The 20394-nt window shown below is 59.1% G+C and overlaps 2 protein-coding genes across 2 annotated transcripts in view; one reads left to right on the top strand and one right to left on the bottom strand.

Moving 5' to 3' along the window:
* The window catches only part of ILVBL (ilvB acetolactate synthase like), a 31198-nt gene extending 12599 nt beyond the window's left edge, over positions 1 to 18599 (top strand). Inside the window, exons 7-15 of the mRNA XM_068997830.1 lie at positions 1669 to 1766; positions 4735 to 4871; positions 4946 to 5080; positions 12033 to 12147; positions 12564 to 12733; positions 14539 to 14609; positions 15274 to 15345; positions 16455 to 16560; positions 17443 to 18599. Of these exons, the coding sequence (XP_068853931.1) occupies positions 1669 to 1766; positions 4735 to 4871; positions 4946 to 5080; positions 12033 to 12147; positions 12564 to 12733; positions 14539 to 14609; positions 15274 to 15345; positions 16455 to 16560; positions 17443 to 17663 (1125 nt within the window). The 3' untranslated portion in view covers positions 17664 to 18599. The remainder of the gene's footprint in view (positions 1 to 1668; positions 1767 to 4734; positions 4872 to 4945; positions 5081 to 12032; positions 12148 to 12563; positions 12734 to 14538; positions 14610 to 15273; positions 15346 to 16454; positions 16561 to 17442) is intronic.
* LOC138100140 (basic salivary proline-rich protein 1-like) lies at positions 18177 to 20360 on the bottom strand. The gene is made up of 4 exons (XM_068997865.1): positions 20349 to 20360; positions 19598 to 20307; positions 18331 to 18483; positions 18177 to 18267 (listed from the first exon to the last, which is right to left on the bottom strand). The coding sequence occupies exons 1-4, from the start codon at positions 20358 to 20360 to the stop codon at positions 18177 to 18179; spliced, it is 966 nt and encodes a 321-aa protein (XP_068853966.1).
* Between the last annotated feature and the right edge of the window lie 34 nt (positions 20361 to 20394).

The following is a 20394-nucleotide window of genomic DNA, read 5'->3' as shown; positions in this document are numbered from 1 at the left end:
TGGGGTTTTGGGATGGGATTGGGATGGGGTTTGGGATGGGGTTGGGGTTTTGGGATGGGATTGGGATGGGATTGGGATTTGGGATGGGGTTGGGATTTGGGATGGGGTTGGGATGGGGTTGGGGTTTTGGGATGGGGTTGGGGTTTGGGATGGGGTTGGGATGGGGTTGGGGTTTTGGGATGGGGTTGGGGTGGGATTGAGGTTTTGGGATGGGATTGGGATGGGATTGAAGGGTTTGGGATGAATTGGGGATTTTGGGATGGGGTTGGGATGGGATTGAGGTGGGATTGGGGTTTGGGATGGGATTGGGGTTTTGGGATGGGGTTTGGGATGGGGTTGGGGTGGGTTTGGGGTTTTGGGATGGATTGGGATGGGGTTTTGGGGGGGGTTTGGGATGGGATTGAAGGGTTTGGGATGAACTGGGGGGTTTTGGGATGGGGTTGGGATGGGATTGGGGTTTTGGGATGGGATTGGGGTTTTGGGATGGGGTTGGGGTGGGGTTGGGATGGGATTGGTGTTTTGGGATGGGGTTGGGGTGGATTGGGATGGGTTTTTGGGGGGGTTTTGGGATGGGGTTGGGGTTTGGGATGGGGTTGGGATGGGATTGGGATGGGATTGGGGTTTGCGATGGGATTGGGGTTTTGGGATTGGGGTTTGGGATGGGGTTGGGATGGGATTGGGATGGGGTTGGGGTTATGGGGTGGGGTTGGGATGGGATTGGGGTTTCGGGATGGGGTTGGGGTGGGATTGGGGTTTGGGATAGGGTTGGGGTTTGGGATTGGGATGGGTTTTTGGGGGGGTTTTGGGATGGGATTGAAGGGTTTGGGATGAACTGGGGGGTTTTGGGATGGGGTTGGGATGGGATTGGGGTTTTGGGATGGGGTTGGGGTGGATTGGGATGGGTTTTTCGGGGGGTTTTGGGATGGGATTGAAGGGTTTGGGATGAACTGGGGGGTTTTGGGATTGGTTTGGGATGGGTTTTTGGGATGGATTGGGGGTTTAGGGATGGATTGAAGGGGTTGGGATGGGGTTGGGGTGGGATTGAAGGGTTTGGGATGAGCTGGTTTTGGGGCTGTCTAAACTGGGCTGGTTTTGGGTTAATTTGGGCTGTGTGGGGTTAATCCCGGCTGGTTTAGGGTTAATCCCAGCTGGTTTGGGGCTGTCTAAGGCGGGTTTTGGGGTTAATCCCGGCTCTTTGGGGTTAATCCTGGTTTGGGACTGTCTAAACCAGGTTTTGGGGCTCATCCCGGCTGTTTTGGGGTTAGTCCCGGCTCTTCGGGGTTAATCCCAGCCCTTGGGGTTAATGCAGGTTTGGGACTGTCTAAACCAGGTTTTGGGGTTAATCCTGGCTCTTTGGGGTTAATCCAGGTTTGGGGCTGTCTAAACCAGGTTTTGGGGTTAATCCTGGCTCTTTGGGGTTAATCCTGGCTCTTTGGGGTTAATCCAAGTTTGGGGCTGTCTAAGGCGGGTTTTGGGGTTAATCCTGGCTGTTTTGGGGTTAATCCTGGCTCTTTGGGGTTAATCCAGGTTTGGGACTGTCTAAACCAAGTTTTGGGGTTAATCCTGGCTCTTTGGGGTTAATCCAGGTTTGAGACTGTCTAAACCAGGTTTTGGGGTTAATCCCAGCTGTTTTGGGGTTCATCCCGGCTGGTTTGGGGGTTAATCCAGGTCCAGCGCTGTGCGGAGCTGCTCAGCCGCGCCCGGCGGCCGCTGGTGCTCGTGGGCAGCCAGGCCCTGCTGCCCCCCACGCCGGCCGAGGAGCTGCGGTGAGCGGCCGGACTGGGATGGACTGGGATGGACTGGGAGGGACTGGGAGGGACTGGGAGGGACTGGGAAGGAAACTGGGAGGGACTGGGAGGAAACTGGGATGGACTGGGAGGGACTTGGAATGGGACTGGGATACATGAGGAGGGAATGGGAGGGATTGGGATAGACTGGGATAGACTGGGGTGGATTGGGATGGACTGGGATAGACTGGGATGGACTGGGAGGGACTGGGAGCACTGGGAGGGATTGGGAGGGATTGGGAAGGACTGGGGTGGATTGGGACGGACTGGGAGGGACTGGGATGGACTGGGAGGGATTGGGATGGACTGGGATGGACTGGGAGGGATTGGGATGGACTGGGATGGACTGGGAGGGATTGGGAGGGATTGGGATGGACTGGGAGGGATTGGGATTGACTGGGATGGACTGGGATGGATTGCGAGGGACTGGGATGGACTGGGAGGGGATTGGGAGGGAATGGGTGGGATTGGGATGGACTGGGAGGGACTGGGATGGATTGGGAGGGACTGGGAAGGACTGGGATACATTAGGATAGACTGGGAGGGAATGGGAGGGATTGGGAGGGACTGGGAGGGATTGGGAGGGGATTGGGATGGACTGGGAGGGATTGGGATGGATTGGGAGGGACCGGGATGGATTGGGAGAGATTAGGATGGACTGGGATCTGGATGGAGCTGATTTTGGGGCCAAATGGAGCCATTTTTGGGGCCAAACGGAGCCATTTTGGGATCTGGATGGAGCCAGTTTTGGGGCCAAACCGAGCTGGTTTTGGGGCCCCAACTGAGCAAGTTTTGGGGCCAAATGGAGCCATTTTTGGGTGCAAACTGAGCCAGTTTGGGATGTGGATGGAGCCGTTTTTGGGGCCAAACGGAGCCAGTTTGGGGCCAAACCGAGCCAGTTTGGGATCTGGATGGAGCCGATTTTGGATCCAAACAGAGCCAGTTTGGGTCCAAACGGAGCCATTTTGGGATCTGGATGGAGCCAGTTTTGGGGCCAAACCAAGCTGGTTTTGGGGCCCCAACTGAGCAAGTTTTGGGGCCAAATGGAGCCAGTTTGGGATCTGAATGGTGCTGATTTTAGGCCCAAACCGAGCCAGTTTGGGATCTGGATGGAGCCGTTTTATGGATCCAAAGGGAGCCATTTTTGGGTCCAAACGGAGACAGTTTGGGATCAGGATGGAGCCAGTTTTGGGTCCAAATGGAGCCAGTTTGGGATCTGGATGGAGCCGTTTTATGGATCCAAATGCAGCCATTTTTGGATCCAAATGGAGGCATTTTTGGGTCCAAACCGAGCCAGTTTTGGGTCCAAACAGAGCCAATTTTGGGTCCAAATGGAGCCAGTTTGGGATCTGGATGGAGCCGATTTTGGATCCAAACAGAGCCAGTTTGGGTCCAAACGGAGCCATTTTGGGATCTGGATGGAGGCAGTTTTGGGGCCAAACCGAGCTGGTTTTGGGGCCCCAACTGAGCAAGTTTTGGGGCCAAATGGAGCCAGTTTGGGATCTGGATGGAGCCGATTTTGGATCCAAATGGAGACGTTTTTGGGTCCAAATGTAGCCATTTTTGGGTGCAAACTGAGCCAGTTTGGGATGTGGATGGAGCCGTTTTTGGGGCCAAACGGAGCCAGTTTGGGGCCAAACCGAGCCAGTTTGGGATCTGGATGGAGCCATTTTATCGATCCAAATGCAGCCATTTTTGGGTCCAAAGGGAGCCATTTTTGGGTCCAAGTGGAGCCAGTTTGGGATCTGTATGGAGGCACTTTTGGATCCAAATGTAGCCAGTTTTGGGTCCAAACGGAGCCAGTTTGGGATCTGGATGGAGCCGATTTTGGATCCAAATGCAGCCATTTTTGGATCCGAGTGCAGCCATTTTTGGGTCCAAACCGAGCCAGTTTTGGGTCCAAACAGAGCCAATTTTGGGTCCAAATGGAGCCAGTTTGGGATCTGGATGGAGCCGTTTTATGGATCCAAATGCAGCCATTTTTGGGGCCAAAGGGAGCCATTTTGGGATCTGGATGGAGGCAGTTTTGGGGCCAAACCGAGCTGGTTTTGGGGCCCCAACTGAGCAAGTTTTGGGGCCAAATGGAGCCAGTTTGGGATCTGAATGGTGCTGATTTTAGGCCCAAACCGAGCCAGTTTGGGATCTGGATGGAGCCGATTTTGGATCCAGAGCCAGTTTGGGTCCAAACGGAGCCATTTTGGGATCTGGATGGAGGCAGTTTTGGGGCCAAACCGAGCTGGTTTTGGGGCCCCAACTGAGCAAGTTTTGGGGCCAAATGGAGCCAGTTTGGGATCTGGATGGAGCCGATTTTGGATCCAAATGGAGACGTTTTTGGGTCCAAATGTAGCCATTTTTGGGTGCAAACTGAGCCAGTTTGGGATGTGGATGGAGCCGTTTTTGGGGCCAAACGGAGCCAGTTTGGGGCCAAACCGAGCCAGTTTGGGATCTGGATGGAGCCATTTTATCGATCCAAATGCAGCCATTTTTGGGTCCAAGTGGAGCCAGTTTGGGATCTGTATGGAGGCACTTTTGGATCCAAATGTAGCCAGTTTTGGGTCCAAACGGAGCCAGTTTGGGATCTGGATGGAGCCGTTTTATGGATCCAAATGCAGCCATTTTTGGATCCAAATGGAGGCATTTTTGGGTCCAAAACGAGCCAGTTTTGGGTCCAAACAGAGCCAATTTTGGGGCCAAAGGGAGCCATTTTTGGGTCCAAGTGGAGCCAGTTTGGGATCTGTATGGAGGCACTTTTGGATCCAAATGTAGCCAGTTTTGGGTCCAAACGGAGCCAGTTTGGGATCTGGATGGAGCCGATTTTGGATCCAAATGCAGCCATTTTTGGATCCGAGTGCAGCCATTTTTGGGTCCAAACCGAGCCAGTTTTGGGTCCAAACGGAGCCAGTTTGGCCCCCCCGGCCGTTCCCGCTGACCCCTCCCCTGTCCCCAGCTCGGCCCTGGAGTCCCTGGGTGTCCCCTGCTACCTGGGCGGGGCGGCGCGGGGGCTGCTGCCCCCCGAGTGTCCCCTGCTGCTGCGGCAGAACCGCCGCGACGCCCTGCGCGACGCCGACCTCGTGCTGCTGGCAGGTACCTGTGGGGACACGGGGACAGCCCCGAGCGTCCCCCGTCCCCTCCTGAGCCCTCGCTGTCCCCACCCCAAGGGACGGTCTGCGATTTCCGCCTGTCCTACGGCCGCCTCTTCGGCCGCGGCACCGCCGTGGTGGCCGTCAACCGCGACCGGACGCAGCTGCTGCGCAATTCCGACGTCTTCTGGAAGCCGCGGCTGGCCATGCAAGGTCAGGGGAGAGTGGGGACACAAATCGGGACTTTGGGGATGCAAATGGGACTTTGGGGACACAAATGGGGACTTTGGGACACAAATGAGGTGGTTTTGGGTCAAAAAGAGGCGGTTTTGGGTCAAACCACGACTGGACGCAGCTGCTGCGCAATTCCGACGTCTTCTGGAAGCCGCGGCTGGCCGTGCAAGGTCAGGGGAGAGTGGGGACACAAATCGGGACTTTGGGGATGCAAATGGGACTTTGGGGACACAAATGGGGACTTTGGGACACAAATGAGGTGGTTTTGGGTCAAAAAGAGGCGGTTTTGGGTCAAACCACGACCGGACGCAGCTGCTGCGCAATTCCGACGTCTTCTGGAAGCCGCGGCTGGCCGTGCAAGGTCAGGGGAGAGTGGGGACACAAATCGGGACTTTGGGGACGCAAATGGGACTTTGGGGACACAAATGGGACTTTGGGATACAAATGAGGTGGGTTTGGGTCAAAAAGAGGTGGTTTTGGGTCAAACCACGACCGGATGCAGCTGCTGCGCAATTCCGACGTCTTCTGGAAGCCGCGGCTGGCCGTGCAAGGTCAGGGGAGAGTGGGGACACAAATCGGGACTTTGGGGACACAAATGGGGACTTTGGGACACAATGAGGTGGTTTGGGGTCAAAATGAGGTGGTTTTGGGTCAAAAAGAGGTGGTTTGGGGTCAAACCGCAACCGGACACTTCTGCTGCGCAATTCCGACGTCTTCTGGAAGCCGCGGCTGGCCGTGCAAGGTCAGGGGAGAGTGGGGACACAAATCGGGACTTTGGGGATGCAAATGGGACTTTGGGGACACAAATGGGGACTTTGGGATACAAATGAGGTGGTTTTGGGTCAAAAAGAGGCGGTTTTGGGTCAAACCACGACCGGACGCAGCTGCTGCGCAATTCCAACGTCTTCTGGAAGCCGCGGCTGGCCGTGCAAGGTCAGGGGAGAGTGGGGACACAAATCGGGACTTTGGGGACGCAAATGGGACTTTGGGACCCAAATGGGACTTTGGGGACACAAATGAGGTGGTTTTGGGTCAAAATGAGGCGCGTTTGGGTCAAAAAGAGGCGGTTTTGGGTCAAACCACGACTGGACGCAGCTGCTGCGCAATTCCAACGTCTTCTGGAAGCCGCGGCTGGCCGTGCAAGGTCAGGGGAGAGTGGGGACACAAATGGGACTTTGGGGACACAAATGAGGTGGTTTTGGGTCAAAATGAGGCGCGTTTGGGTCAAAAAGAGACAGTTTTGGGTCAGAATGAGGTGGTTTTGGGTCAGAACGAGGCGGTTTTGGGTCAAACCACAACTGGACGCAGCTGCTGCGCAATTCCGACGTCTTCTGGAAGCTGGGGACAGTGGGACCCAAATGAGGCAGCTTGGGGTAAAAATGAGGCGATTTTGGGTCAAAATGAGGTGATTTTGGGTCAAAAAGAGGCAGTTTTGGGTCAGAATGAGGTGGTTTTGGGTCAAAAAGAGGCGGTTTTGGGTCAAACTGCGACCAGACGCAGCTGCTGCGCAATTCCGACGTCTTCTGGAAGCCGCGGTGACCCTGCATGGTCAGGGGAGAGTGGGGACACAAATGGGACTTTGGGGACACAAATGAGGTGGTTTTGGGTCAAAAAGAGGTGGTTTTGGGTCAAACCACGACCGGACGCAGCTGCTGCGCAATTCCAACGTCTTCTGGAAGCCGCGGCTGGCCGTGCAAGGTCAGGGGAGAGTGGGGACACAAATGGGACTTTGGGGACACAAATGAGGTGGTTTTGGGTCAGAATGAGGTGGTTTTGGGTCAGAATGAGATGGTTTTGGGTCAAAAAGAGGTGGTTTGGGGTCAAACCGCAACCGGACACTTCTGCTGCGCAATTCCGACGTCTTCTGGAAGCCGCGGCTGGCCGTGCAAGGTCAGGGGAGAGTGGGGACACAAATCGGGACTTTGGGGATGCAAATGGGACTTTGGGGACACAAATGGGGACTTTGGGATACAAATGAGGTGGTTTTGGGTCAAAATTAGGTGGTTTTGGGTCAAAAAGAGGCAGTTTTGGGTCAAACCACGACCGGACGCAGCTGCTGCGCAATTCCAACGTCTTCTGGAAGCCGCGGCTGGCCGTGCAAGGTCAGGGGAGAGTGGGGACACAAATGGGACTTTGGGGACACAAATGAGGTGGTTTTGGGTCAAAATGAGGCGCGTTTGGGTCAAAAAGAGGCAGTTTTGGGTCAGAATGAGGTGGTTTTGGGTCAGAACGAGGCGGTTTTGGGTCAAACCACAACTGGACGCAGCTGCTGCGCAATTCCGACGTCTTCTGGAAGCTGGGGACAGTGGGACCCAAATGAGGCAGCTTGGGGTAAAAATGAGGCGATTTTGGGTCAAAATGAGGCGATTTTGGGTCAAAATTAGGAGGTTTTGGGTCAAAATGAGGCGGTTTTGTGTCAAAAAGAGGCGGTTCTGGGTCAAACCGCGACCGGAGGCAGCTGCTGCGCAATTCCGATGTCTTCTGGAAGCCGCGGCTGGCTGTGCAAGGTCAGGGGAGAGTGGGGACACAAATGGGACTTCGGGACACAAATGAGGCGGTTTTGGGTCAAAATGAGGCGCGTTTGGGTCAAAAAGAGGCGGTTTTGGGTCAAACCACGACTGGACGCAGCTGCTGCGCAATTCCGACGTCTTCTGGAAGCCGCGGCTGGCCGTGCAAGGTCAGGGGAGAGTGGGGACACAAATGGGACTTTGGGGACACAAATGAGGTGGTTTTGGGTCAAAATGAGGCGCGTTTGGGTCAAAAAGAGGCGGTTTTGGGTCAAACCACGACTGGACGCAGCTGCTGCGCAATTCCAACGTCTTCTGGAAGCCGCGGCTGGCCGTGCAAGGTCAGGGGAGAGTGGGGACACAAATGGGACTTTGGGGACACAAATGAGGTGGTTTTGGGTCAAAATGAGGCGCGTTTGGGTCAAAAAGAGACAGTTTTGGGTCAGAATGAGGTGGTTTTGGGTCAGAACGAGGCGGTTTTGGGTCAAACCACAACTGGACGCAGCTGCTGCGCAATTCCGACGTCTTCTGGAAGCTGGGGACAGTGGGACCCAAATGAGGCAGCTTGGGGTAAAAATGAGGCGATTTTGGGTCAAAATGAGGTGATTTTGGGTCAAAAAGAGGCAGTTTTGGGTCAGAATAAGGTGGTTTTGGGTCAAAAAGAGGCGGTTTTGGGTCAAACTGCGACCAGACGCAGCTGCTGCGCAATTCCGACGTCTTCTGGAAGCCGCGGTGACCCTGCATGGTCAGGGGAGAGTGGGGACACAAATGGGACTTTGGGGACACAAATGAGGTGGTTTTGGGTCAAAAAGAGGTGGTTTTGGGTCAAACCACGACCGGACGCAGCTGCTGCGCAATTCCAACGTCTTCTGGAAGCCGCGGCTGGCCGTGCAAGGTCAGGGGAGAGTGGGGACACAAATGGGACTTTGGGGACACAAATGAGGTGGTTTTGGGTCAGAATGAGGTGGTTTTGGGACAGAATGAGATGGTTTTGGGTCAAAAAGAGGTGGTTTGGGGTCAAACCGCAACCGGACACTTCTGCTGCGCAATTCCGACGTCTTCTGGAAGCCGCGGCTGGCCGTGCAAGGTCAGGGGAGAGTGGGGACACAAATCGGGACTTTGGGGATGCAAATGGGACTTTGGGGACACAAATGGGGACTTTGGGATACAAATGAGGTGGTTTTGGGTCAAAATTAGGTGGTTTTGGGTCAAAAAGAGGCGGTTTTGGGTCAAACCACGACCGGACGCAGCTGCTGCGCAATTCCAACGTCTTCTGGAAGCCGCGGCTGGCCGTGCAAGGTCAGGGGAGAGTGGGGACACAAATGGGACTTTGGGGACACAAATGAGGTGGTTTTGGGTCAAAATGAGGCGCGTTTGGGTCAAAAAGAGGCAGTTTTGGGTCAGAATGAGGTGGTTTTGGGTCAGAACGAGGCGGTTTTGGGTCAAACCACAACTGGACGCAGCTGCTGCGCAATTCCGACGTCTTCTGGAAGCTGGGGACAGTGGGACCCAAATGAGGCAGCTTGGGGTAAAAATGAGGCGATTTTGGGTCAAAATGAGGCGATTTTGGGTCAAAATTAGGAGGTTTTGGGTCAAAATGAGGCGGTTTTGTGTCAAAAAGAGGCGGTTCTGGGTCAAACCGCGACCGGAGGCAGCTGCTGCGCAATTCCGATGTCTTCTGGAAGCCGCGGCTGGCTGTGCAAGGTCAGGGGAGAGTGGGGACACAAATGGGACTTCGGGACACAAATGAGGCGGTTTTGGGTCAAAATGAGGCGCGTTTGGGTCAAAAAGAGGCGGTTTTGGGTCAAACCACGACTGGACGCAGCTGCTGCGCAATTCCGACGTCTTCTGGAAGCCGCGGCTGGCCGTGCAAGGTCAGGGGAGAGTGGGGACACAAATGGGACTTTGGGGACACAAATGAGGTGGTTTTGGGTCAAAATGAGGCGCGTTTGGGTCAAAAAGAGGCGGTTTTGGGTCAAACCACGACTGGACGCAGCTGCTGCGCAATTCCAACGTCTTCTGGAAGCCGCGGCTGGCCGTGCAAGGTCAGGGGAGAGTGGGGACACAAATGGGACTTTGGGGACACAAATGAGGTGGTTTTGGGTCAAAATGAGGCGCGTTTGGGTCAAAAAGAGACAGTTTTGGGTCAGAATGAGGTGGTTTTGGGTCAGAACGAGGCGGTTTTGGGTCAAACCACAACTGGACGCAGCTGCTGCGCAATTCCGACGTCTTCTGGAAGCTGGGGACAGTGGGACCCAAATGAGGCAGCTTGGGGTAAAAATGAGGCGATTTTGGGTCAAAATGAGGTGATTTTGGGTCAAAAAGAGGCAGTTTTGGGTCAGAATGAGGTGGTTTTGGGTCAAAAAGAGGTGGTTTTGGGTCAAACCGCGACCGGACGCAGCTGCTGCGCAATTCCGACGTCTTCTGGAAGCCGCGGCTGGCCGTGCAAGGTCAGGGGAGAGTGGGGACACAAATCGGGACTTTGGGGACACAAATGGGACTTTGGGGACACAGATCGGGACTTGGGACACAAATGAGGTGGTTTTGGGTTAAAAGAGGCAGTTTTGGGTCAAAATGAGGCGCGTTTGGGTCAAAAAGAGGCGGTTTTGGGTCAAACCACGACTGGACGCAGCTGCTGCGCAATTCCGACGTCTTCTGGAAGCCGCGGCTGGCCGTGCAAGGTCAGGGGAGAGTGGGGACACAAATGGGACTTTGGGGACACAAATGAGGTGGTTTTGGGTCAAAATGAGGCGCGTTTGGGTCAAAAAGAGACAGTTTTGGGTCAGAATGAGGTGGTTTTGGGTCAGAACGAGGCGGTTTTGGGTCAAACCACAACTGGACGCAGCTGCTGCGCAATTCCGACGTCTTCTGGAAGCTGGGGACAGTGGGACCCAAATGAGGCAGCTTGGGGTAAAAATGAGGCGATTTTGGGTCAAAATGAGGTGATTTTGGGTCAAAAAGAGGCAGTTTTGGGTCAGAATGAGGTGGTTTTGGGTCAAAAAGAGGCGGTTTTGGGTCAAACTGCGACCAGACGCAGCTGCTGCGCAATTCCGACGTCTTCTGGAAGCCGCGGTGACCCTGCATGGTCAGGGGAGAGTGGGGACACAAATGGGACTTTGGGGACACAAATGAGGTGGTTTTGGGTCAAAAAGAGGTGGTTTTGGGTCAAACCACGACCGGACGCAGCTGCTGCGCAATTCCAACGTCTTCTGGAAGCCGCGGCTGGCCGTGCAAGGTCAGGGGAGAGTGGGGACACAAATGGGACTTTGGGGACACAAATGAGGTGGTTTTGGGTCAGAATGAGGTGGTTTTGGGTCAGAATGAGATGGTTTTGGGTCAAAATGAGGTGGGTTTGGGTCAAAATGAGGTGGTTTGGGGCCAGAATGAGGCAGTTTTGGGCTCAAACTGAGGCAGTTTGGGGTTCCCAACTGAGCTGGTTTTGGGGTCAAACCGAGCCAGTTTGGGGTCATGGCTGAGCTGGTTTTGGGGGTCCCAACCGAGCCGCTTTTGGGGCTAAACCAAGAGAGTTTGGGTCCTTGACTGAGCTGGTTTTGGGGTCAAACTGAACCAGTTTGGGGCTTTGACTGAACTGGGGTCGGGGTCAAATTGAGCTGGTTTTGGGGTCAAACGGAGCCAATTTGGGGCCTCAACCGAGCTGGTTTTGGGGCCAGACTGAACCAGGTTGGGGCCCCAGCTGAGGCACATTTGGGGTCAAACCGAGCTGGTTTTGGGGTCAAACAGAACCGGTTTGAAGTCTCAAGTGCCCCACTTTTGGGATCAAACTGAGCTGGTTTGGGGTGTCCCAACTGAGCCATTTTTGGGGCCCAACTGAGCTGGTTTGGGGTTCCCAGCTGAGTTGGTTTTGGGGTCAAACCGAGCCAGTTTGGGGCCTCAACCAAGCTGCTTTTGGGGCCAAATGGGGCTGTTTTGGGATCTGGATGGAGCCGCTTTTGGGGTCAAACTGAGCCAGTTGGGGACCTCGACTGAGCCACTTTTAGGATCAAACCAAGCCAGATTGGGGCCCCAGCTGAGGCACATTTGGGGTCAAGCCACGCTGGTTTTGGGGTCAAACTGAGCCAGTTTAGGGCCCAAATTGAGCCGTTTTTGGGGCCAAACGGAGCCAGTTTGGGGCTCCCAACAGAACAGTTTTGGTCCCCAACCAAGCCAGTTTTGGGGCCAAATGGAGGCAGTTTGGGGCTCCCAACAGAGCTGTTTTTGGGGCCGAATGGGGCCAGTTTGGGGCTCCCAACAGAGCTGTTTTTGGGGCCAAATGGAGCCAGTTTGGGGCTCCCAACAGAGCTGGTTTTGGGGCCGAATGGGGCCAGTTTGGGGCTCCCAACAGAGCTGTTTTTGGGGCCGAATGGGGCCAGTTTGGGGCCATCCCCAGCTGGGCCAGTCGCTGGTGACACTCTGGGGTCCCGCAGGTGACCCCGCGTCCTTCGTGGTGGCGCTGGCCCGGAGCCTCCAGGACTTCTCCTGCCCCCGGGAGTGGCTGGAGCGGCTCCGAGAGGCCGAGAGGGACAAGGAGCAGCGGAACCGGTGAGGGGACAGGGATGGGGACAGCTGGGACTGGGATGGGGACAGGGACAGGGGTGGGGGACAAGGAAATGGGGTTTTGGGGTCAGAACCCCCCCCCCTCATTGGGGTTTTGGCGTCTGACCCTCCCCTCATTGGGGTTTTGGGGTCAGACCCCTCCTCATTGGGGTTTTGGGGTCAGACCCCCCCCCCCTCATTGGGGTTTTGGGGTCTGACCCTCCCCTCATTGGGGTTTTGGGGTCTGACTCCTCCTCATTGGGGTTTTGGGGTCAGACCTCCCCTCATTGGGGTTTTGGGGTCAGACCCCTCCTCATTGGGGTTTTGGGGTCAGACCTCCCCCCTCATTGGGGTTTTGGGGTCTGACCCCCCGTCATTGGGGTTTTGGGGTCAGACCCCTCCTCATTGCCCTTTTCCTGCAGAGACAAGGCCGCGGTGTCCCCTCCGTGTCACCTGAACCCGCTGGCGCTGCTGCAGGCCCTGGACCAGGTGTTGCCACCCCAGAGCCTCTTGGTGGCCGACGGAGGCGACTTCGTGGGCACCGCCGCCTACATCGTCCGGCCCCGCCGGCCGCTGGCCTGGCTGGACCCCGGTATGGCCACCCCCGGGGGGACAGTGTGGGGACACGGCCGGATCCCACGGGGACACACACGGACCACGTGGGGACATGCAGGGACACGGCCAGGCCGTGTGGGGACATGGCCCAAGCCCACAGGGACACGGCCAGACCCCGTGGGGACACGGCCAGACCCTGCGGGGACACGGCCAGGCCCCGTGGGGACATGGCCCAAGCCCACAGGGACACGGCCAGACCCCGTGGGGACACGGCCAGGCCGTGTGAGGACACGCGGGGACAGCTCGGGGACACGTGGGGACAGCTCGGGGACACGGTCAAACCCTGTGGGGACACGCAGGGACAGGTCCGGGACACCCGGGGACAGCTCGGGGACACCCGGGGACAGCTCGAGGACATGGTCAAACCCTGCGGGGACACCCGGGGACAGCTCGGGGACACATGAGGACAGCTTGGGGACACGGTCAAACCTTGTGGGGACACGCGGGGACAGCTCCGGGACACGGTCAAACTTTGTGGGGACACGCGGGGACAGCTCCAGGACACGGTCAAACTTTGTGGGGACACGCAGGGACAGCTCGGGGACAGCTGGGGGACACGGTCAAACCTTGTGGGGACACGTGGGGACAGCTCGGGGACACGCGGGGACAGGTCCGGGACAGCTCCGGGACACGCGGGGACAGCTGGGGGACAGCTCTGGAACACGGTCAAACCTTGTGGGGACACGGTCAAACCTTGTGGGGACAGCTCCGGGACACGCGGGGACAGCTCGGGCACACGGTCAAACCTTGCGGGGACACGCGGGGACAGGTCCGGGACAGCTCTGGGACACGGTCAAACTTTGTGGGGACACCCGGGGACAGCTCCAGGACACGCGGGGACAGCTCTGGAACATGGTCAAACCCTGCGGGGACACGCGGGGACAGCTCGGGGAAAACTCCGGGACACGGTCAAACCTTGCAGGGACACGCGGGGACAGGTCCGGGACACGCGGGGACAGCTCGGGGACACGCGGGGACAGCTCGGGGACACGGTCAAACCTTGCGGGGACAGCTCCAGGGTACGCAGGGACACGGTCAAACCTTGTGGGGACACGCGGGGATAGCTCGGGGACACGCGGGGAGAGGTCCGGGACACGCAGGGACAGCTCGGGGACACGGTCAAACCTTGTGGGGACACGCGGGGACAGCTCGGGGACACATGGGGACAGCTCAGGGACACGGTCAAACCTTGTGGGGACACGCGGGGACAGCTCGGGGACACGCGGGGACACGGTCAAACCTTGTGGGGACAGGTCCGGGACATGCGGGGACAGCTCGGGCACACGGTCAAACTTTGTGGGGACACGCGGGGACAGCTCGGGGAAAACTCCGGGACACGGTCAAACCTTGCGGGGACACGCGGGGACAGCTCGGGGACACGCAGAGACACGGTCAAACCTTGTGGGGACACGCGGGGACAGGTCCGGGACACGCAGGGACAGCTCGGGGAAAACTCCGGGACACGGTCAAACCTTGCGGGGACACGCGGGGACGGCTCGGGGACATGCGGGGACAGCTCCGGGACACGCGGGGACACGGTCAAACCCTGTGGGGACACGTGGGGACAGCTTGGGGACACGCGGGGACAGCTCAGGGACAGCTCGGGGACAGCTCCGGGACAGCTCCGGGGCACGGTCAAACCCTGCGGGGACACGCGGGGACAGCTCGGGGACAGCTCCGGGACAGCTGGGGGACACGCGGGGACAGCTCCGGGACTCGGCCGGCCCCGGCCGGTGCTGTGGCCGCTGATGTCCCCGCGCTGTCCCCGCGCTGTCCCCGCAGGTCCCTTCGGTACCCTGGGCGTGGGCGGAGGATTCGCGCTCGGGGCCAAACTGTGCCGGCCCGAGGCGGAGGTGACAGCGGGGACAGAGGGGGGGACATCGGGGACAGAGGGGACATTGGGGACAGAGGGGACACTGGGGGGACACGGGGACAGAGGGGACATTGGGGACATGGGGGGACGTGGGGTGGGAAGGACACCAGGGAGTGTGGGGGGGAGGGGGACACGGGGGGTGGTGGCACTGGGGACATGGGGTGGCACTGCGGGGACACGGAGGGGTGGCACTGGGGGGGTCATGGTGGCACTGAGGACATGAGGGGACACGGAGGGTGGTGGCACTGGGGGGGACATGGTGGCACTGAGGACATGAGGGGACACGGAGGGTGGTGGCACTGGGGGGGACAAAGAGGGTGTGAGGGACACGGAGGGGTGGCACTGGGGAAGGGTGGTGGCAGTGGTGGGGACACGGAGGGGACACAGAGGGGACACGGAGGGTGGTGGCACTGGGGGAGGGTGGTGGCACTGGTGGGGACACGGAGGGGACACGGAGGGGACATGGAGGGTGGTGGCACTGGGGGGGACATGGTGGCACTGAGGACATGAGGGGACACGGAGGGGTGGCACTGGGGGAGGGTGGTGGCACTGGGGGACACGGCGGGGTGGGGGGGGGGGGGGGTTCGGAGGTTGCCCAGGGCCACCCGCTGGGGACAGCGGTGACGTTTGGGGACGGTCCCCAGGTGTGGGTCCTGTACGGGGACGGCTCCCTGGGCTTCAGCCTGATGGAGTTCGACACCTTCGTGCGCCACAAGGTCGCTGTCGCTGTCACCTGGCCCCTGTCCCCTCCCTGTCCCCAGGGTGTCACCTGGCCCTGTCCCTGTCCCTATCCTGGGGGTGTCACCTGTTCCCTGTCCCTGTCTCCAGGGTGTCCCCTGTCCCTGTCCATGTCCTGGGGGGTGTCACCTGTCCCCTGTCCCCGGGGTGTCACCTGTCCCTGTGCTCAGGGTGTTCCCTGTCCCCTCTCTGTCCCCGCTGTGTCACCCCTGTCCCTGCTGTCCCCTCTGTCCCCTCTGTGTCCCCTCTGTGTCACCCCTGTCCCCTCTGTGTCCCCTCTGTGTCCCCTCTGTCCCTTGTCCCCTCTCTGTCCCCTCTGTGTCCCCTCCATGTCACCGCTGTCCCCTCTGTGTCCCCTCTGTGTCACCCCTGTCCCCACTGTCACCCCTGTCCCCTCTGTGTCCCCTCTGTGTCCCCTGTGTCCTCTCTGTCCCCTCTGTGTCCCCTCTGTGTCACCCCTGTCCCCTCTGTGTCCCCTCTGTATCGCCTCTGTGTCCCCACTGTGTCACCCCTGTCCCCGTCCCCTGTCCCCTCCGTGTCACCGCTGTCCCCTCTGTGTCCCCTCTGTGTCCCCTCTGTCCCCTCTCTGTCACCCCTGTCCCCGCTGTCCCCTCTCTGTCCCCTGTGTCCCCTCTGTGTCCCCTCTGTCCCCTCTGTGTCACCCCTGTCCCCTCTGTGTCCCCTCCGTGTCACTGCTGTCCCCTCTTTGTCCCCTCTGGACTCTCTGTCCCCACTGTGTCACCCCTATCCCCCCGTCCCCTGTCCCCTCCGTGTCACCCCTGTCCCCTCTGTCCCCTCCGTGTCACTGCTGTCCCCTCCGTGTCCCCTCTGTCCCCTCTCTGTCCCCTCTGTCCCCTCTCTGTCCCCTCTGTGTCCCCTCCGTGTCACCCCTGTCCCCTCTGTGTCCCCTCCGTGTCCCCACTGTGTCACCCCTGTCCCCTGTCCCCTGTCCCCTCCGTGTCACTGCTGTCCCCTCTGTGTCCCCTCTGTCCCCTCTGTGTCCCCTCTGTCCCCTCTCTGTCCCCTCTGTGTCACCCCTGTCCCCTCTGTCCCCTCCGTGTCACCGCTGTCCCCTCGCTGTCCCCAGGTGCCGGTGATCGCCCTGGTCGGGAACGACGCCGGCTGGACCCAGATCAGCCGCGAGCAGCTGCCCCTGCTGGGCAGCGCCGTGGGCTGCGGGCTGGCCTACAGCGGTGAGTGACCACTGAGTGACCACTGAGGGACCACTGAGTGACCACTGAGTGACCACTGAGCCACAGTGACCCATAGTGACGTAGGTAGGGACACTGCGGACAGCAGCTGCCCCTGCTGGGCAGCGCCGTGGGCTGCGGGCTGGCCTACAGCGGTGAGTGACCACTGAGTGACCACTGAGTGACCACTGACTACTGAGTGACCACTGAGTGACCACTGAGGGACCACTGAGTGACCACTGAGTGACCAACTGACCACTGAGTGACCAGGGAGGGGACACTGCGGACAGCAGGGGGATACTGAGGGGACACCAGCTCAGGCCACCCCCGGTGTCCCCGTGCCACCCCCCCGGTGACAGTGCCACCCCCATCAGTGACAGTGCCACCTCTGTCCCTCCCTGGTGACAATGCCACCCCCAGCAGTGACAATGCCACCCCTGTCCCTCCCTGGTGACAATGCCACCCCCAGCAGTGACAGTGCCACCCCCTGTCACCCCTCCTGGTGACAGTGCCACCCCCAGCAGTGACAGTGCCACCCCCTGTCCCTCCCTGGTGACAGTGCCACCCCCAGCAGTGACAGTGCCACCCCCAGCAGTGACAATGCCACCTCTGTCCCTCCCTGGTGACAATGCCACCCCCAGCAGTGACAGTGCCACCCCCAGCAGTGACAGTGCCACCCCTGTCCCTCCCTGGTGACAATGCCACCCCCAGCAGTGACAGTGCCACCCCCTGTCCCTCCCTGGTGACAATGCCACCCCCAGGGCGGTGACAATGCCACCCCCAGCAGTGACAGTGCCACCCCTGTCCCTCCCTGGTGACAATGCCACCCCCGGGGCGGTGACAGTGCCACCCCCGGGGCGGTGACGGTGCCACCTCTGTCCCCAGATTACCACGCGGTGGCGGCGGCACTGGGGGGCCGAGGCTTCGTCCTGGACAGCGCCGGGGACACCGCAGGTGGCACTGAGGACACCCCAGGTGGCACCGCAGGGGACAGGGTGGTGGCCGTGCTGAGGGCGGCACAGGCCGAGTGCCACCGAGGCCACCCCGTCCTCGTCAACGCCCTCCTGGGCCAGAGCGACTTCCGCGAGGGCTCCGTGTCCGTGTGAGCGTCCCCAAGGGTCACCCAGGGGCACCAAGGGGCACCAGAGTGGCACCGGGTGGCACCAAGGGTCACCAAGTGGCACCAGAGTGGCACCAGGTGGCACCAGCTGGCACCAAGGGTCACCAAGTGCCACCAAGGGTCACCAAGGTGGCACCAGAGTGGCACCAAGGGTCACCAAGGATCACCAGAGTGGCACCAGAGTGGCCCCAGGGGTCACCAAGTGCCACCAAGGGTCACCAAGTGCCACCAAGGGTCACCAAGGTGGCACCAAGGTGGCACCAGAGTGGCCCCAAGGGGTAGCAGGGGACATTTTGGGGGCTGTCACTTCACCCCAGGGGACTGTCACCCCTCTAGGGGACACTTGGGGACATTCTGGGCACTGCCACCTCTCTTGGGGACACTCTGGGGACTGTCACGCTCCTTGGGGACACTTTGGGCACTGCCACCCTCTCTCAGGTGACACTTTGGGGACACTTTGGGCGCTGCCACCCCCCCTCAGGGGGCACTCTGAGCACTGTCACCCTCCTTGGGGACACTTTGGGGACACTTTGGGGACACTTTGGGCACTGCCACCCTCCTTTGGGGGCACTTCGGGTGCTGCCACCTCTCTTGGGGACATTTTGGGGACACTCTGGGGACACTCTGGGCACTGCCACCCTGTTTGGGGACACTTTGGGGACACTTTGGGCGCTGCCACCCCCCCTTGGGGACACTTTGGGGACACTTTGGGGACACTTTGGGCACTGCCACCCTCTTTGGGGACACTCTGGGGACACTTTGGGGGCACTTCGGGCACTGCCACCCCCCCTTGGGGACACTTTGGGGACACTCTGGGGACACTTTGGGGACACTCTGGGCACTGCCACCCCCCTTGGGGACACTTTGGGGACACTTTGGGCGCTGCCACCCCCGTGGGAATAAAGAGCTCTGATGTCCCCAAGTGGCGTCCGGTGACATCGATGGGGGGAGGGGCAGCGGGGAATTCCCTCCCCCGGGACCCCAAATTTGGGGAATTTTGGGGGTTTTTTCCCTGGATTTTGGGGGGGGGGGAGTGTCCCTGCCTCAGTTTCGTTTTTCTTGGGACCCCAAAATTTGGGAATTAAATTTGGGAATTTTGGGGTTTTTTTCTCGGGATTTTTGGGGCTTTCCCTGCCTCAGTTTCCCTCTCCCAGGACCCCAAAATTTGGGGAATTTGGGGGCGTTTTCCCGGGATTTTTGGGCTTTCCCTGCCTCAGTTTGCTTTTTCTTGGGACCCCAAATTTGGGAGTTAATTTTGGGAATTTTGGTGGTTTTTCCCTGCATTTTGGAGGGGTTGGGGGTGTCCCTGCCTCAGTTTCCCTTTCCTTGGGACCCCAAATTTGGGAATTTTGAGGCGGTCTTTTCCCAGTTTCCCTGCCTCAGTTTTCCTCTCCCAGGACCCCAAAATTTGGGAATTAAACTTGGGAATTTTGGGGGTTTTTTTTCCCTGGATCTTGGGGGTGTCCCTGCCTCAGTTTCCCTTTCCTTGGGACCCCAAAATTTGGGAATTAAATTCGGGAATTTTGGGTTTTTTTCCCAGTTTCGCTGCCTCAGTTTCCCTTTCCCAAGACACCAAAATTTGGGAATTAAACTTGGGAATTTTGGGGGTTTTTTTCCCTGTATTCCAGCAGCATTTCCCTGCCTCAGTTTCCCTCTCCCCCAGGGCCCATCCCAAACTCCCAAATCCCGGGAGTTTCAAGGGGGGGGGAGGGGGGGGAATCGAAATCCCCCCCCCCCAAAAAAAACCGGAAAAAACCCTAAAACTAAAAATAGAAATAAAAATCTTTATTTGGAGCCTCCGACAATTCCGGGCTCTGGGCCGGGGGCCCCGATGTCCCCAGGAGTCACCAGAGGGGCCCCAAGGGCTGGCAGGGGACACTTCGGGGACACTTCGGGGACACTTCGGGGACACTTTGGGGACACTTTGGGGACACTTTGGGCACTGCCACCCCCTTTGGGGACACTCTGGGGACACTTTGGGGACACTCTGGGGACACTTTGGGGACACTTCGGGCACTGCCACCCCCTTTGGGGACACTCTGGGGACACTTTGGGGACACTCTGGGGACACTTTGGGGACACTTCGGGCACTGCCACCCCCTTTGGGGACACTTTGGGGACACTTTGGGCACTGCCACCCTCCTTTGGGGGCACTTCGGGTGCTGCCACCTCTCTTGGGGACACTCTGGGGACACTTTGGGGACCCTTTGGGCACTGCCACCTCTCTTGGGGACACTCTGGGGACACTTTGGGGACACTTCGGGCACTGCCACCCCCCTTGGGGACACTCTGGGGACACTTTGGGGACCCTTTGGGCACTGCCACCCCCCTTGGGGACACTCTGGGGACCCTTCGGGCACTGCCACCCTCCTTGGGGACACTTTGGGGACACTTCCGGCACTGCCACCCCCCTTGGGGACACTCTGGGGACACTTTGGGGATCTTTTGGGCACTGCCACCTCCCCTGGGGACACTTTGGGTACTGCCACCCCCCTTGGGGACACTTTGGGGACACTTCGGACACTGCCACCCCTCTTGGGGACACTTTGGGCACCAGGTTTGGGGACACTGAGGGGGGTTTGGGGGCATTGGGGACACCGGGGGTGGTGACAGGAGCGGTGACAACGGGACTGGGGACGGGGTTGGTGACACCGGGGGGTGGCAGTGCCACTGCTGGGTCCATCAGTGGCACCGGCGTTGTCACCGTGTCGGTCACT

Source organism: Aphelocoma coerulescens, chromosome 30 (genome assembly GCF_041296385.1).
Source record: "Aphelocoma coerulescens isolate FSJ_1873_10779 chromosome 30, UR_Acoe_1.0, whole genome shotgun sequence".
Taxonomy (NCBI): domain Eukaryota; kingdom Metazoa; phylum Chordata; class Aves; order Passeriformes; family Corvidae; genus Aphelocoma; species Aphelocoma coerulescens.
This window is presented reverse-complemented; position numbering and strand designations above follow the sequence as displayed.